We start from the raw sequence: 19,446 nt of genomic DNA, 5'->3' as shown, positions 1-19,446 counted from the left end.
TGATAGGTTATGTCAGTGACATCATCAAACACTAGTGCTCCTACGTCTTATAACCAAATGTCATTGACATCAAACCTGCCATGTTTAATTGATTCTAATTTCTAGTATTCCACTAGGAAATAAATAAACGTAGGTTTGGAAAAGCATTGGGGTGAGAAAATAATGATGGAATTAGCATTTTGAGTGAGCAATTGTCTACTGAAACAATGGAAGACGGGTCTCCATCACAGTACTCAGTGACATTACACCTCATCTCATCCTGCAATAGGACTGGAGCTTTTGAAAGTTAAGGTCACACCATAGATGATAGAGATAGGGAATGACATGCATTTAAAAGAGACGGCGAGAATCCTCTTGACATCTCAAGAACAAACGCGATCAATGTCATCGTCATATTTTGGGGAGATACTTTGAGCATTTGGCGCTGCAGCTTGAGAATTTGGCAGCCATCTGTTACACTTTTTTAGGCTAGAACTACAATTTTTAAAGAGTCTAAAATCATTATTATTATATATAGATATATTTTTGTTTTGTAAATATATTTAAAATGTTAACTCTCCGCATCAGGTCATAAATCACCATTCAGCTTTTCTTCTTAACATTTGACACATTAGCTTTCATGCATTATTGCTTTAAAAACCTGAAAGATCGTGACTTTACCCATGATCCATGTGTGCGTTGATGTTTGAAGCGTGTGAAGATCGTGTGTGTCTCCACACAGCAGTTATTGATGTCTCTTCACTACTTGTAATGTCACTGTCTTCTGCCATTGATTAGAGAGATGGCAGTGCTAATCTGTTCTCTAACACCGCTGTGTTTACACAAGCCTTTAGTGACTTGAAATCAAACAAAACAGGATTTATCTTTTCACTCTCTTCTTTTGTGTCTTCAGTCTGATTGAGACATTTATCGATCATTCAAAAACTTCTTATTGTCTTCTGTTCTTTTCACACAGTGGGCAACTTTTCTCATTTTTTTACCTTTTGTAATAGTTTTTATTCTCTATTTATACCCTTATTATGTTTTTATGTTCGCTTTATTATTTATGTTTTCTGTGTCTCTTTATTTTTTTCAGTAAAACTGTCATTAGATCTTGATTGTGATGATGAAACTGTATAACAGTTATGTTACGTTACATTACGTCTCTGTGATGGGTAATCCACCATTATGTGTAAGCTCTCAAATTTTACAAGGCATACAAATTGTCAAGTACTTTATTATTTTTTATTCAGAATAGTCACAGGGAGTTAGTTGAGTTACTGATTATGCAATTGAAAGATTTTTATTAATAAACAAAGGTTTCATTAAGAATCTTTCTTTTGTAAGATATGTCCTTCCATTCACAGCTTTTTGATATTGTATGAGCCTGATTGTCCTTTGTTTAATAGTAAAATGAATACACAATTCATTGATATAAGAAACCAGAAAAAGCTTTATACGCTCAACATGCTTTAAGAATAGATTAAAAGCCATTAGAATAAAAAAACATAATCTTGACGACAGAATTTTTGTATTTATCACATGCTGAATGGGAAATTATTTAATGGGGTTAGATTTTGGAATCCAGTGTGGATTTAACATAAAGAGTTATGAAGAGGTTTTTACAGGCAGTCTTGCTTCAAGCAAACAAGTGCAGTCAGTCAACAACGTTTTTCACTTTTCACACAGGTCAACCACAAATCAAAATTCTATCCCCATTTATTCACTTATATACTGTACATAATTCAAAACCTTTATCGCTTTCTTTCTTCTGTCGAACTTGAATAGTATGAATTTGTGATCGCACAATAAATGTCGATTGGTAACAATTTTGTTCGGTTACCAACATTCGTCAATAGTCCTATTGGTTTGAAATGGCATGAGGGAGAGATGAAAGAATCTTCGTTTTAGTTGATCTATCCCTTTAGATGCAGTCAACAAAGTTCAGTAGTTTGACAAGGACGGTCATTGTTGCGCAGCTGAAAGACTTTTGAACTCTGTTCTTGTGGGACGCTGTAGCATCATTGATTGGTGTAGAGAAAACTCAAGTGGAAGATATTAAGTAGTTGTCTTGTTGCTTCCACTGTGAGGTGTATTGGGAGTTTTTCGAAGAGTGCAGTCGGATTAAGCGTCTCGCTTAAGTGCCTCCTTCAAATCTTCAGTTCCTCAGAAGAACAGCATTCAGCTGAAATGTCGAGGCATTTTTCCAGCTTTTCTCTTTGAAAATGTGCTTCTTATAGAAAGTAAAGTTTTTCAACTGTAATTAGTTTGAAAAGCGACATTTTTCATTATTAGAAGTGCGATCCAGACAGTATATCTGTTTACGGAAAAAAGAAAACAGACAGATATCAAGCAGAGGCAAAACGTCAATAACTCATTTTTTATGTAACACTTCTGGGACAAGAGCATCATATTTTTCAAGGCTGCTTCACAGCCTGTTGTAATTCAGAGCATCAAACCTGAAATAGCTTTTCTGCGCATAATTGCAGGTGCTGTGCATTACGTATTAATGAAGGACACAGGACCGGCCTGGCCAAATGAATAACTCACACTGACAAAGTCAGGAAGGACTTAGTGCCGGGCTGTCTGCTTGAGGGAGGCTCTTATTCCAGCCTGTACAATACTGCGTGTCCTTTGTTGGCACTGGGTTGTAGCATGAAGAAGGAAGGGGGTGCTAGAAAAATGTGTTTGGTGTGCATAATACAGAATAATTCAGTGAATTCGCTTTTCCTCTTTCCCTTTATCTCCCCCTTCTCCATCTCCCCTTCTTCATCCTCTTTTGATCAGAAAACAAGGTGCTTCTACTCATCCGTTGAGGTAAATGGGACTTCAAGTCATAAATTAACTTGTTTCAGAAACTCTAGAAAATAAGAGCCAACCTACAGGGGGAAAACATAATAATATGAATATCTGGAACTTTTATTAACTTTTATGAAAATCATAAATTTGAACAAATCACAGAACAAATCTTATTGTTTAATTTTGCTGTAATTTGAAGCGGTTCATGGATCATTCTTTATTGTTCAGAATTATATTGCTTATAATCTTTAACAGAAGATAAATGGAGATGAATGTTTTTTCAAATGATCACAAAAAACAATAAAGTGAGAGCACGTCTTGTGCCTGACCTTATCTTTTTGTCCTTACAAATGAGCAATAGATGAGACATGATGCCAACATGGGAACGTTTCTATATCTGTCTCTGTTTTATTGTTCCAAAATCTTAAAAGGCAGCATTTGAAGGCATTACAGTAATTGCTCGAAGCTGACGCAAAGATTGTTCTTTAAAGAGTAGGCATCCTACGTGATCCGCACTGTCTCAAACCTTTTTTTAGTCAGGTTCTAAAGCGCAGTTTTATATTTTGCGGTAAAGGACAATCCCATAATGGATTGCATCAATGGAAAGAAAAATCATTAAGAAATCAAGATTGTAATAATCATATTCCATTTGTTGCAATTCACGTGTAGCGTATTGTATATTACTTGAATACAATAATTCCTAAACCCCCATCTAGGAATTAGATCTTTATCTAACATCTCTTTAAGGTCATTTACACTTGTTTGTTTCATGACTGTATAGCTGTTTAATCAATCTGAAAAATTGATATTGACCTAGTTAAAATGCCCTCATTTGGTTTGACATCTATTGAGCAAGTTAGCAAAATAATTTTTGATGTTTTGGCATTCAGACACACATAATGATTCAAATCCTAAACCCTGCTCATTTCGTAACAGAAATTGTTTATTTTGGAACCAATTAAATGCTAATTATAGGCTTTTGCGTATACAGATTTTTCTTTCAGGGCACTGAAAGGGTTTGACGATGCCAATTCCAGCAGGATTATGGGATTTTGTAAGGGTTGATGTTTTTGGTCTGGTAATCTTTTAAGCTCCAGTGGTCATGCCATCTTCCGCACATGCAAACACACACATTCACATCCACACTTACTGGGTTATCATTCTCTTTCCAAACCTAGTCTTGAATTGCAAATATAGACTGATGGGGCAGCTGACAAAGTTTCCTTATCTGCAAACAGCACCCTGCTGTCCACAAGACCTTCTCCTTCTCTGTTTCCTGAAAGACCAATAAAAACATCCGTCTGTCTGTGTGAAATCATCCCGACACCGCCATTTCTTTAATTTCTGTAAAGGGAATTTAACATAATCCGTCTGTTTATCTTGCCCTCTCTATTGCCGTATCATGAACATCTGAAAACAATGACATACCGACTCTGAGGATTATGTGCTGTGGATTATTTAATTTAGATGGTTTTGTGTAATCCCAAAATGTGAATTATTCCTACCGCCCAATTCTAGCTCTCTTATCTGCCTCGTCGTTTCAAAATAAAGCAGAGATACAGTTCTTAATCCTGTCAGGTGATAAAGGTTTCTAATCTGCATGGCAGAGACATTTTAAATGCATTCTATCAATGACGCAGAGACAAGCAATAGTCAAATCCCAGAATCAGATTAAAGGCAAAGAATGCTGCAGTTTAACCTCAGTGAAAACCATGGTTCTATAATTGAGTATTAGTTCATAATACAGCATAATCTGCCTATAAAATACATTTTTGGAGAGAGAGTGAGAGGTAACCACATTATTCCATTAAATTCTAATCAGATTCTAGTCAAACTGTATTTTGAAACTTTAGTGAAGTTGGCATATACGGGCATCAGAGAGGGAACTGAGTAAACAGACCTTGGTGATGGGACCTCAGGAGTAAACGGACAGAGGGGGATCCTCGTTGGGAAACGCCATTGCGAATAGATGGAGGTCGATTCCAGATACCTTAGCGACACCCCTGGGCACACACTGAAATATCTCCCTTTTCTTAATTGTTTAGTTGTCATCACTAGGAAGTTTCGAAATGTATCGATGTACCATTCATGGACCAGCGAACAGAAACTGCCTGAGAATTTCCACCTCAAATGGTTTAATGGCCCAGGTTTGCTATCCTGTGTTTCACAGTGCTCTGCAGCTTTGCACGTTTCTCTCGCTCTAAAGAAGTTTGTGGATGTTGTCAGATTGATTGATGGGGTTGCTGCTGTGTTTCTGGATTGTCTTTCAAATCATTCTTGACAATGTTACATAGGCGGCTTAAGTTTTCTGTTCCTCCACCTGCAATACAGTGCTTTTCTTTCTTACCCTTATCACTACCCGTATCTTGGATCTCTCTCTCTCTCTCTCTCTCTCTCTCTCTCTCTTTCTCCCTCTGTGATGTGTATCAGCAGATCAGCTCTATCAAACATCTGTCATGTATTTCACACCTGTATTCCTCCATAGCTCCATTACATTCACAGATCATTTAAGGATAAAGAGCTCTATTTGCATAGTTATTGACAGATAAGAAAGCATGAAAACCAGACACACACGTTTGTCTGTCAGATCTGAATCATATTACTTTCTTTGAAACATTATCTTGTGTATTTTGCATGTTTTGTGTGGAGAATGTGTTATTTTGTTGACTTCAATGAAATCACTTGATTTTCATATAAAACTAATATAAGATCATAAAATACTACAGGCTATTATGAGAGTTTATGCGTTTGAGGGCATTTTATACCTCATCAAATTATAGGTGGATGGGTTCAGTGGAATAACAATCTAAATTGTGTTTGTTCAGATGTTTAGTGAAGATTGTCTCTGGTGACACAAAGCAAGTTTCTTGGGGTTAAAGTATTTAGTTTATTTGCTGTAAAAATGGTTGTGTGTTTTCTAATTTCAGGGGAATTTATAATCCATTGATCTATCAGACTAGGTGTTTAAAACTGTTCTTTAAAACGCACATCCAATCTTAATGCAGGCTTTGCTGGAATTGAACGAGCTCAGGGACTCTCTGGGGGCAGATGGACAAACGGCTATTGTGTTAAACTTAATGCATTATTATTTTTCACTTGGACTATTATTCAGACTCCATTAGCTGCTCTCTATACTGTGGGCTCGGTGCATTTTGAATGCTGTTTTGGTTTTATTAATAATGCATTTTCCAGCTCTTCCGCTAAAAATGATGTTGCTGCTGCTACAGAAAAAGATTATCACTATCCTTCTTTTTTGGATCTATGCTAAAATATTTATTACGATGCAAATAAAAGCTAAATGCACTAACTTATTAGGATTTGTATAAAGATAAAAAAAAGATCTATAATGGAACATGAATTTTGATTTTTTTTACACATGTGACCCTGGACACCTAAACCAGTTTTATGTGTGAATTTTTCAAAATTGAGATTAAATCATCTGAAAGCTGAATAAACAAGCTTTCCATTGATATATGTTTTTTGGAACTATCTAGAACTCTGCAATCTAAGGGTGCAAAAAAATCTAAATACTGAGTAAATCGCTTTTAAAGTTGTTCAAATGAAGTCCTTACCATAGCATATTACTCACTAAGTTTTTATATATTTATCGTTAAAAGAAAAATCTATAATTTTGAGCTTTCTTTGGCTTTTGCAACAAATATTCCTGTGCTACTTAAGACTGGTTTTGTGATCCAGGGTCACATTTACTATACCAATGATGCGTTTATATTGTTAGAGTTGAAATACAGAAGCAGTCTTATGCTAGGGGAGGAGATGTTCCTGCATAAAAAGCTACTAATATTAATGCACTTTTTCTATGCCATGATGTCCTTTACAGATATTCATTCTCAAGTATGCGGCTTGGAACAGCCTTGGATTTGAAATTCACTTTTGAAACTCAGGGTTACTTTATCTATTATAGAGTATGTTTTCAAATCTGCAGCTCTGAGGTGGCAACATCTTCTGTGTCATACCTTATAAATTATTCATGTCCACTTAAACAAGATTTCTTTGAGAAATGTACCAGCTATGTTAAACAAAGGCGATAAATTACCAGCATATTGTGAGAAAATCACATTTGTCCTCTAAAATCTGGACGTGTTTTTTGCCACCTGTTTCTATTGTATTACCCTAAGACTTTCTGTATCAATTACTGCTGGATAAATAAAATTGAGCATAAGTTTCATGACGATTGATATGGATAGTACACCCGTATACAAAAATGTTATTACCATGCTGTACAAGTCATACAAAGTTTACCTTATAATTTTATATAAAATCTTTAAATTCCTTATTTATTTGTTGGAAGATGAACCAGTATATTTTTGTGATCCACAGTCCTTTCCTTTAAAGTGATGAAAGTGATAAAAGAAAAATGTTGTCATAATTAACTCACCCTCTTGTCATTTCAAACCTTTATAACTTTCTTTCTTCCGCAGAATACAAAAGAAGATATTTTGAAGAAAGTTAGTAACCGAACAGCAATGGCCCCCATTTTCTTCTATTGTATGGATTCAAAACCAATGCAAGTGAATGGGTGCCAGTTAACAACATTCTTCAAAATATCTTCTTTTGTATTCTGCAGAAGAAAGAAAGTCATACAGGTTTGATATGACCAGAGGGCAAGTAAATGATGACAGATTTTTCATTTTTGGCTCTCACTTTATGTAATATATATGAGTACCCACTACCTTAATTGTCTAACCGCATTTTCTCCCGGTTTCTTTCTTCTTTGTGTCATTTTCTTCAGCTTGTGAGCTCATGAATCAAGGGATCCTGGCGCTGGTGTCGTCTACAGGCTGCGCGGCAGCCAACGCGCTGCAGTCTCTCACGGATGCCATGCACATTCCTCACCTGTTCATCCAGAGGAACGGAGACGGAACGCCGCGTGCCGAGTGTCATCTCAATCCCAGCCCTGACGGAGAGCGCTACACGCTGGCCGCGCGCCCTCCTGTGCGTCTAAATGACGTAATGATCACACTCATCTCTGAGCTGCGCTGGAACAAGTTTATCATCTTCTATGACAGCGAGTACGGTGAGTGGCACAGAGGTGTTGTGAACTAATGCAGAATCACTGGGCGTGTTTTATTTCAAAGGAATCACATCACGTTTTCCTTTATCTTTTGAGATAAAAGAGTTTGATGTACTTTGAAAGCATACTGCAACTTCCTCCCAGATCTAAAACATTGAATCCAGTTATTGAAACTAAGCTGCAAAATAACTTTCAACCTGCATGTCTGGATATTCCTTCCTAGGGATTTTAACTTTGGAAACAAGAAACTGTAGTTGTTTTTGTTATTATTAATTAATATTATTATCATGTAAAGGGAGCATTTTTTATACTGTATACAATGACAGTAACAAATGAGACATTAAGGTTAGATAAAGGTTGTAAAATGGTTGTAATAAAGTTCACTAGCCTTACAAGTGAAAATACAGAAAATAATATGAAAAAATACAGCACTGATTGAACTGACACAACCTCTGTTGAATTTGGGACACAGTGTCTGATGGCCCGTGCATATGATGGCATGGCTTGTCTCGTCTGCTCCCCTCCTGGCCCAGAGCGACACTGACGTGAAGGCAGACAGTTCTGTGACCAAGACAGAATTCATCTGGCATTTTAGTGCAACAGTTTACAAGAACTTTTCAAACTACAAAAAAAGATTTGGTCATAAGCAATAAAAAAAATAAACCTTTCTAGAACTAAAGGCAACAGCTTTCAGGCTCTTAAGTTTTGAAAATTTGATGCGAGCAGGTGAACTCTGCCTGGCTAAAATGCAGAATTTGTTAGATGTTAACTAGTTCCAGCATGGTCTTCTTTTGGAAATCATTCAACTTTCACAATTTAAAACAGACTTGGATAACTACCACATTCCTATAGTGAACCAATACATTTTTTATAGGTCAGCTTTAATACTTAACAGCGATAGCTAAAGCTTCAAGATAGGTGCCATTTTTAAATTGAGCTACCTACATAATTTTTTACCTGATCCCTTTGTTGCCTTTTTGGAATCAGACTGGTCATCACTGTGTGAGATGCTAGTGCATGGAAAACAGAAAAACTAAAATCCCTACAAATTAATTTTATGTTCCACTGAAAAAATAACACCATACAGGTTTGAAACAAAACAAAATTTTGAAAATATGGACAGTTTTCATTTTTGGATTAACTACAGTATTGCAGTACTTCCCGTTTTAAAATGAATAGAGATTCACATATAATGCAATGTTAAAACAATAATAAATGATTCATTCCATTAGTACAATTAATTCTGATACACATGTACTGTATATATATTCATTTCCCTTGCAATGTTTAAATAATAATTATTCAGGCGAATTCTAATAGTTATATATATTTTTTTTTAAAGTCACATATATTTATTCGTTTAACGTTAATGTTAGACAGAATATGTTTTTTGACCAGCATTCAAAACACTTTAATAAACAAATTGGATGGGCTAAAGCAAAGAACAATGTTCTGTTACAAAGGATAAAGATATTCGACTCAGGTGGGAACCCCAATTTTGTATCCAAATCCTGACCTGTACCCTTAAATTAATACCGGTCCCAGAGAGTACCCACAAGTATTTGCTGATAGTCACAGTTCTCTATTTCTAGTCCTGTCTGGCAATAAATTGCATTCACAGATTTGAATGTCTCCTTTAGAATCTGCTGACATGACTTTTTGTACCACATTTGCTGTATACAGTGATAATGGTTTTATTTATACAGCTGTGAAAATACGGTAAAGCTTTAACTTTAATTTGGTTATGCAAGCTGAAGTGTCATGGTTCTTGTTCTCGGGTGTATTGTTCTGTAACACATAAACCCCATCAAAATTATTTGAACTGAATTCCGACACCAATTAACACTCAAACCATTACACCCTCCTTTTTGGTGCTGCAGGCTATAAAACGTCTCGGTTACGTCTGTAACCTCGGTTCCCTGATGGAGGGAACGAGACGTTGTGAGAGACTGACTGGCATGTTCCGTGTGTGCGGACATGGCAATCAGGGTGTTGCGGTCACGGTTGGCTACGTTCTTTTCGAGCGCTGCCACCACCCCGTCTGCTTCCCAGGCGTCTTCAGCCGCTGTTTCGCCGGTTCCAGGACCCTCCCATAGGACGACCCGCCAGAGACGTCGAGCCCCGCGGAAGAAGGCATCTGTCCCCCGTCAGCAGTCCGCCAAGAGCGCTGCTAAGCGGCCCTGACGGGACGAACCTAGGGGAAGTTTCATTGGGTCCGATCCCGGCCTTTCCAACGCTGGATCGGGGAAGGACGCTGCCTGCCGCGTCTCCATCAAGTCCGGGCCCTTTTCAGGGCCCGGCACCCACTTACTCACAAAGAGAGATATTTCCCCTGGGTTTTCCTCCACAGCACTCTCGTCCAGACGGTGTCTTGGATGGATCGGGCCGCCGACTGCAATCTCCCCCGGATGTTGCGTCAGGCCGCCGGAAGCAGGTAAAACTACAGAGCCGTCAGCCTCCCAGGGGGTCCCCCCTTTGCGAGGTGACCGCACTGTCAGCCACCGAACCAGCCTTCCCCGGCACGGTGAAGCAGATTGTCCCTCTGGTCCCACTGTCGCGGTTCTTGGACGCTTGGCAGCGCACCAGCCCGTCACATTGGATAGAGAGGACAGTCCGTCTCGGTTACTCGATCCAATTCGCCAGGCGCCCCCCCAAGTTTCGGGGCATTCTGTACACCTCGGTGCGAGGAGAGAATGCTTCCGTGCTTCGGGAGGAGGTTGCCGCCCTTCTGGCGAAGGGTGCGGTCGAACCCGTCCCTATAACCGAGATGTCGTCCGGGTTTTACAGCCCGTACTTCATCGTGCCCAAAAAGGGCGGGGGGTTGCGGCCCATATTGGATCTGCGTCGCCTGAACAAACACCTGCACAGGCTGCCGTTCAGAATGCTGACGCAGAGACGCATCCTGGGCTCGGTACGTCACCAGGATTGGTTCGTGGCAATCGACCTGAAGGACGCGTACTTTCACGTCTCTATTCTTCCCCGACACCGACCGTTCCTACGGTTCGCGTTCGAGGGAAGGGCGTATCAGTACAGGGTCCTGCCATTCGGTCTGGCCCTGTCTCCACGGGTTTTTTCCAAACTAGTGGAGGCTGCCTTAGCTCCTGTCAGGGAGCAAGGCGTGCGAGTGCTAAACTATCTCGACGACTGGCTTATCTTGGCACACTCGCGAGATGTGTTGTGCACGCACAGGGACCTTGTGCTTCGGCACCTAGACCGTCTAGGCCTCCAGGTCAACCAGGAGAAGAGCAAGCTCTCCCCCGCGCAGAGCACCTCTTACCTCGGTATGGAACTAGACTCTGTCCGTATGACAGCACGTCTCACCAACGAGCGTGCACAGTCAGTGCTGCGCTGTCTGAGGTTGATCAGTCAGCATCCCTCGACATCGCTGAAGATTTTTCAGAGGCTCCTGGGGCACATGGCGTCCTCGACGGGTGTAATCCCTCTCGGGTTGATGCACATGCGGCCGCTTCAGCACTGGCTACAGAGTCGGGTTCCCTGGACGGCGTGGCACGCCGGCACCAGGCGGATTACGGTAACGCCGCAGTGCCTTCGCACTCTCTTACCCTGGTCAGACTTGACCTTTCTCCGGGCGGGGGTCCCGCTCGGACAGGTTTCGAGGCGTGTCGTAGTAACGACAGACGCCTCCCTGCAAGGGTGGGGTGCGGTGTGCAACGGGCACGCAGTATCGGGTCACTGGACGGGTCCCCGACTGCGGTGGCATATCAACTGCCTAGAGTTGCTAGCAGTCCATCTGGCACTGAGGAGGCTCCAGCCCCTCGTGCAGGACAAACACGTGCTAGTCCGGTCGGACAGCACGACTGCTGTGGCGTACATCAATCACCAGGGCGGCATACGCTCACGGCAGTTGTCGCAACTCGCCCGACGCCTCCTCCTCTGGAGTCAGCAGGTGACGAAGTCCCTGCGGGCCACGTTTCTCCCGGGATACCTAAACCAGGCAGCCGATGCGCTCTCTCGTCAGGGCATTCCCCGCGGAGAATGGCGGCTCCATCCCCGCGCAGTCCAGCTCATATGGGAGCGGTTCGGTCAAGCACAGGTGGACCTGTTTGCCTGCCCGTACTCCACCCATTGCCCGCTCTGGTACTCCCTGACCGAGGGTCCCCTCGGCACGGATGCCTTAGCACACAGCTGGCCGCGAGACAAGCGGAAGTACGCCTTCCCCCCAGTGAGCCTCCTTGCACAGGTCCTGTGCAAGGTCAGGGAAGAGGGGCATCAGGTTCTGGTAGTTGCGCCATACTGGCCCACCCAGACCTGGTTCTCGGATCTGGTAGATCTGACGACGGCCCCCCCCTGGCCCATTCCCCTGTCGAAGGACCTGTTGTCGCAGGGGAAGGGCACGGTTTGGCACCCCAACCCAGGCCTCTGGAGACTCCATGCCTGGCCCCTGGACGGGACGAGGAGACCCTAGGGGGCTTGTCGGTAGCGGTCCGGGAGACTGTTCTACAGGCTAGAGCCCCTGCCACTAGGCGGTTATACGCCTACAAGTGGCGCCTCTTTTCGTCCTGGTGTTCTCCCCGGGGGGAGAACCCACGGAATTGCTCGATCGGGTCGGTGCTGGCCTTTTTACACAGAGACTTGAGAGTAATCTCTCCCCTTCCACTCTGAGAGTGTATGTTGCGGCCATTGCTGCACATCACGATCTCGTGGAGGGTAAGTCTCTCGGTCAGCACGACCTGGTCAACAGGTTCCTCAAGGGCGCGAGAAGGGTGAATCCACCTCGACCGCGCTCTGTACCCTCTTGGGACCTTAACGTGGTCCTACAGGGCCTTGGTACGGCCCCGTTTGAGCCCCTCGGAGTTGCCAGTCTCCCTCATCTGTCGATGAAAGCTGCACTCCTGACGGCGCTCGCCTCTATCAAGAGGGTGGGGGACCTACAGGCATTTTCCGTGTCCCAAGGGTGCCTAGAGTTCGGGCCCGGCGACTCTCACGTGGTCTTGAGACCCCGGCCCGGTTACGTGCCCAAGGTTCCCACCACTCCCTTCCGGGACCAGGTGGTGAGCCTGCAGGCGCTCCCCTCAGGGGAGGAAGACCCAACCTCTAATGTGTTGTGTCCAGTACGCGCGCTGCGCCTCTATCTGGACCGCACACGGGGCCTAAGAAGCTCCGAGCAGCTCTTTGTCTGTTACGGAGGACAGCACCCGGGGGGGGCTGTCTCCAAACAGAGACTGGCGCACTGGATTGTGGATGCCATCACGGTGGCATACCAGTCCCAAGATCGCCCGTGCCCGCTGGCAGTGAGGGCCCACTCCACCCGGAGTGTGGCCTCCTCGTGGGCACTGGCACAAGGCGCCTCTCTGGCAGACATCTGCAGTGCTGCGGGTTGGGCTACACCCAGTACCTTCGCAAGGTTTTACAATCTTCGCGTGGAACCAGTAGCAGCCCATGTCCTTAACGCCCCCGGCGTGTAGGACGGACTCCTGTTCTGGGCGTACGCCTGCGAAAACGCCTTCTCCCCTTGCTAGGTGAGACTACGGCGTTATTAGCCTCCCTACTTTCCCCTCTAGGCGAAGCATAGGCATTCCATCCATCACTAAGCATTGCACTTGGTAACAGACTGAGCGGAGCCGTCTGTTAGAACCAGGTCCATTATAGGTAGAGTCATCCCCGCTCGGGCAGACCCCTGTATTAGGACTAGTGCCCCATACGTAGTGACTCCCCGCTGGGTCGTCCCGTGTGTTGAATTCCTCACTCAGGATTTCCCGATTGGTGAATCTGTGACCTCCCCGCCGGTGGTATCCCACCTGGATTGTCCCCCTATTCGGGCTAACACCTTCCGCATGATGTTCTCCCCGCAGGGGAGACCATGTTAGTATCTCCACATGTAACCTCCCCTTGGGTAGGAGGTGGCCTCCGTAACACACTCTTCTAAGAGAAGAGCAGTGTTCCCCAGTATTCGGCTCCGGACAGCTCCTCGCTACTAGAGGCGTACGCCACTGTCCGTGAGGCCGTCAGTAGAGGCTTCTCAGTATGACCAATACTATGTGACTGGAAGATTACGTCTCGCGGTAGCACTATTTGGCACTAGCCCAGTCAGGGTCGCTCCGCTAGAGGTCGTGATATCGGTGCAAGCGCTGTGGCGTTTAAGATTGATCCCCAGTCAGTCTCTCACAACGTCGAGAGACCGACTGAAGGGGAACGTCTCGGTTACGTCTGTAACCTCGGTTCCCTGATGGAGGGAACGAGACGTTGTGACTTCATGCCACAACGCTGCACCGAATCACTGCAGTGAACGTTCCAGGTTCCTCAGTACAAAGGGTAAGTGAATGACCGCCGCCATCTTCCTTTTATACCCGTATGCACGGGGCGGAGACTGGCGTGCGCGTGCCATTCGCCAAGCCCATTGGCGTTTTTTAATTATTAATTATCTCGGAGAGGGTAGGTTCTCAGGACCAGAGGGACAATCTGCTTCACCGTGCCGGGGAAGGCTGGTTCGGTGGCTGACAGTGCGGTCACCTCGCAAAGGGGGGACCCCCTGGGAGGCTGACGGCTCTGTAGTTTTACCTGCTTCCGGCGGCCTGACGCAACATCCGGGGGAGATTGCAGTCGGCGGCCCGATCCATCCAAGACACCGTCTGGACGAGAGTGCTGTGGAGGAAAACCCAGGGGAAATATCTCTCTTTGTGAGTAAGTGGGTGCCGGGCCCTGAAAAGGGCCCGGACTTGATGGAGACGCGGCAGGCAGCGTCCTTCCCCGATCCAGCGTTGGAAAGGCCGGGATCGGACCCAATGAAACTTCCCCTAGGTTCGTCCCGTCAGGGCCGCTTAGCAGCGCTCTTGGCGGACTGCTGACGGGGGACAGATGCCTTCTTCCGCGGGGCTCGACGTCTCTGGCGGGTCGTCCTATGGGAGGGTCCTGGAACCGGCGAAACAGCGGCTGAAGACGCCTGGGAAGCAGACGGGGTGGTGGCAGCGCTCGAAAAGAACGTAGCCAACCGTGACCGCAACACCCTGATTGCCATGTCCGCACACACGGAACATGCCAGTCAGTCTCTCACAACGTCGAGAGACCGACTGAAGGGGAACAGGCACTTTTACCAAAGATTTCCTTGATTTATACAACTTCTGTCTCACTCTCCTATCTTTAAAATAGTCAGCCCAAAGTTTTCTTTTTGCTCTTGGCTCAGGTGAGGTAAGCCTCTTTCTTAGCTAACGTGCAAAATCAAAAAATGTGGAGAAAAGGTGACTCACAGCCACAACAGGGCATTTTCAGTCCCCCCCCCAGTCAAGGCAAATTTCCCTTGTGGTTCATGAGGTTTACATCTATTTCAGAATGATAGAAGTGAACTGCTTTAAACGCCTCTGCCTTTGTGCTCATGAGCTAATGCAGGAACTGCTGCTGAATTGGCTGCAGGCGGGTTTAACAATGGGCAGAGATGAGTCAGACCACAACACCCCTGGAGCAGACATAGGTTAACATCAGTGATGGCTGGCGCACTTTGAAATGAGGAGACAAAGTCCCCTTTTTGCATTTGGGTTTTTACAATCCAATGCAAAGTTACAGATATTTTACCCGCCTTTGAATTAAAATCATTTGGGAGATAGATGAACAAGCAATTTTCAATTCAAGTTTATTTCTATAGGATATTGTATCCAATCAGCTGTACAGGGGTTAAACAAACATACAATGAACAAATACAAATTTAGTTGTTTCGTGATTTATTTTATTAGTTTTGTTTTATTTATCAGATTGTTTACTCATCCTTTTTTAGCTTTTACGAAGCCCCCCTTTCATACTCAGTGCAAACGCCCCCCTGGTTTTCCCCCTTTAAAGCCAATGTCCCAGAGGTCAGAGAAAAAGCCCAGACGAGATCCTAAACATGATTGATGATGGTCCAGAGCTATCAGCATTGAACATCACACCTTCCTAAATGAATACAGACGCTCTGGGTGTGTTTCATGATGTGAATGCTTTGAATGGATATGAATTGCTAGGAATGTTAAGAGGCTTCTGGGCGTTTTGACAAAGCCATTTCCTTATAAAATATGCCTTGTGTAGTGCAATACCTTAATGAAAAATAGACATGTTTAAACTTGGTTTTAGGCTAGAGAAAAGACATTTGAAGAGAAACTGTAAATTATCTTATAATCTGGTATCATCCATGACAAAGAGAGAAGGTCATTTACTGGAGATAGTCTCAGTTCTTTTAAGATTTTTTGCAGATTAAATACAGCAGGATATTTTCTGATATTTTTCTAGAAAGGTATGTGTACTTAATTTAATACAACACCTTATTTCTAACTGGTTCAAATTTACATTAAAAAAAGTAATGGCTCACTGTGTACTAACAGGGCATAGCAGCTGGCATCGCCCTCACAAGGTCACATGCGTTGGCAATCAGTTGCGGAAGTCAGTATGGTGGTTGTATAAGTATCAGTTGCTACAGAGATCTCGAGGGTTTAATCTCATTTGGATCTTTCTCACTTACCTCCACTCATTTCTCACACTTGAGCCTTCTGTAAACACCTCTCTCCCAATTTATAAGAACTGCACTAATAACCTTGAAGCTGGTATAAAGTCTTTTATTTAATTTATAGCGAGTATTCTGGATAAATGGGAAATAGAAACAAATCAAACGGAACTAACCTTACTACACAAACCTTAACTTCATAACGTAATGGACACTATAAAACAAACTTTACTGACATGGTTTGTTAGGAAGAAGTACATGGTACTCATTTTCTTTTTCGGACAGTGTGTTAAGGTTAGGCTGCCAACACAGTGTTGACAAGGACTGTTAAACATTGCAAAAGCACTACAGCGTCTTTTGCTTTGGGAATAAAACCAGAAGTGCTTGAAAATGTTTCGCCTCATGAATCTTATCTGCAGTTGGCTGGATTGTAGTTTGATAATTCATAGGCGGGGAATTTTGAGACAGAGAGATTTCAAGCTTTTTGTACACTCAGGTTGGAATCATGGAACAGTAGCAGAAGTGTAGAGGACACAGACCCAACTTGTACTGTATAAATTAAGTAATACTGTAAGTCCTATATTAACTGATTCAGAAAGTTTTAAATCGCCTGGCTGGTGCTTTTTCTATCATGATATCAAATCTAGTATTTGAATATATGTATATGTGCTACTACAGTGTTTCATTGGTCAAATACGCAAATAGAATTTCAATGCGCAAATTCAATAGGAGTATACATTTAACTATAATGTAAGGAAAAACTATCTCAATCTCTCCTAAATTAATCATCATCCTTCAGAATACAAGTACAAAAAATATGTGAATATCAGTAAAATAAGCTTATTATGTAAACTTGTTGTTATTGTGACGGTTGTAGACAGTTTTTAAAGCCATGCAAACACAGAGACGGCAGCGGTTCAGACAACCGGTTCATGCACCGCTTCAAGTGCTGCTAAATCAGTCACCAGTCTGTGCTGAATCAATATTCCACCGTACAGGAATGTGCAGTCACCGGTACACGTCGTGCTTTTCATGCGGTGTTGCCTCTTATGGGTTCACTTTTCGGGGGAGAAGTGTGTTCAACACAAATCCGCATGCATTGCCATTGTAACAAACAACAATACCTGTTTGTAGTGAGTAAAAATATCCTGCATCAAAGAACTAAATAGGTTACAGACAAAATGTGCATTTTTTGTTCAGCAGTTTTAGTTCATGCATACTCTCACTCATTTTTGTGAAGGACCAGAATCTTTCCACATGCAAAACAGGATCAAATAAACATAGAGATAATTATTAAGAGTAAGCTCTCAAACAACTAAAACACTCAAATCATTTCAAGATTAAAAACCAAAGTATAGAAATAGCTCATTCTAAGGTAATAAAAACATAACGCTTTATCATGTAAGGACATTATACACCTCTGAAGACATTATGTTATGTATATTATATTACGTTTCTGTCAATTGGTCCTGCAGAAAAAACACACAGCACCTTTAAGGTTTCTATTATTGTTTTATTTTATATTTTTGAATGTATAGTACATTTCATTAAATCACTTGATTTTACACTTACTGATCTTCAGGAAGTCAAGCATATGTTTTACTTGCAATAACTGCTAATCTTTCCACAATTTACAGTATGTCTGTTTATATAGCAATGCAGCAACATCTTATTAGATTTATTTAGCTGGTAATTCTGTTATTTTTAGTAGAGCAAATAAAGTGCCGTGATTGATCACTCGTAGAATGTAAAAGATTTTATATTGAAAAATGACATTTGAAATCGAAATGAGTTCTTTTAACAACAAAAAGGAGACCTTTCAACAAGAGAATTTATTTTAACAATTTATCAGCATGCCAAGTTCAGTCTTTGTTAAAGTTGTTTTTTTTCTCTGTCAACTCTTCTGCCATCAGTTCACAAACTTCAGTGTGGGAGTGAAATTTTCTTGTCCAGTAATTCTCTCTTGAATTGCTTTATCATCATGTTTCTGTGTACGACCAACCTCTATAAAATAAGTCTATAAAGCATCTTACTGTTAGGGACTTTTCATGTTTTGTAATTTATTAACAATAATAAGTTAGTCCTAAGGCTTGTAAATGGTTGTTTAGTTATCAGTTTAATTGATGTTTCAGTTTTAGCTGAGCAGTTTTAGAGTAAACGAGTATCTTTTTTTGTACATAAAACTGATTAATGTCTAATGTCCTCACTGCTGTGGATCTATAAAACTATTAATAGCATCTTTAAGCTAAAGCACCAACTGTTCAGAGAATTTCATTTGCTCCCTTGCCTGCATACAGGCAATTTATCAGGGATGTATGAACGATGAGGAGAGGGAGGTGCACGTTATGCACCTTATTAGATTGGCTCATCAATATTAATTAAGATGACATTATGTCTGCTGAGTAAGCCTTGCTTTCAGCAGGTAAGTGGGTGCTAGCCGTAGTACTTAACACTTCGCTTAACACTTAACACAAAGGGACCAACTGGCAGCAGCTTCTTTTTTATCTTAAAATCATGGCTTTATGTGGAAGATTTTCTGGGCAGGTGTAATATGGTTTGGTGGGGAAATCTACTCTAGGCCCACTAGGCCAGATTAAATGATCAGTAAAACACAATTTATACTGTAATGTAATCTATTCAAATATGAGACGAGTGAAATAAAAAAGCAGACTTATTGGTAGAGTTGTGCAAAAATCCGTGTGTGTAAAATAATAAGTGTTGTGTTGTTTAAAAACATGAATTTCATTCATTTGCACTATTCAAGACCTGAAAACATTGCACTTTTTTGTTATTTAGTAACATCCTTGTTTGTTTTCTGCAAATAAATCAAAATAAAAGCAGGTATTTTCATTTGGAATTTGTGAGAATTGTTGTCACTGGTTTCACAGAATGAAACATCCTTTACAATAAACGTTTATTAGGAGCCATCTAAAACTCAATAGTTGTTCATGAACTGAAGACAAGATAGCCTACAAAAACAAACATGGTGTTTGGTGACATCGAAAAGTCTTCTGAGATGATTTTTGATATTTAAACAGTTTTGTTTTGTGTAGATTACATTTTATTTTAATATTATTTAAAAAAAATGTATCATGATTTATGAAAGCAATATATGTTTTGCTTTGGCTTTCATTTTTAATGATCTGGACGTGATGGATCCTCTGAACCCCTATGGTCTCTGCTGAAGCTGCAGTGGTTAATATTAAAGTGT

The 19,446-nt window shown here is 42.2% G+C and overlaps 1 protein-coding gene across 1 annotated transcript in view; it reads left to right on the top strand.

The window, feature by feature from the left end:
• The window catches only part of LOC306895421 (glutamate receptor ionotropic, delta-1-like), a gene marked incomplete at both ends in the record, with an annotated part of 178,328 nt that overhangs the window by 106,666 nt on the left and 52,216 nt on the right, over positions 1–19,446 (top strand). The window contains one exon of the mRNA XM_079458642.1: positions 7,529–7,813. Coding sequence (XP_079314768.1) covers positions 7,529–7,813 — 285 coding nt within the window. The remainder of the gene's footprint in view (positions 1–7,528; positions 7,814–19,446) is intronic.

Source organism: Barbatula barbatula, assembly GCF_947034865.1.
Source record: "Barbatula barbatula genome assembly, chromosome: 6".
Taxonomy (NCBI): domain Eukaryota; kingdom Metazoa; phylum Chordata; class Actinopteri; order Cypriniformes; family Nemacheilidae; genus Barbatula; species Barbatula barbatula.
This window is presented reverse-complemented; position numbering and strand designations above follow the sequence as displayed.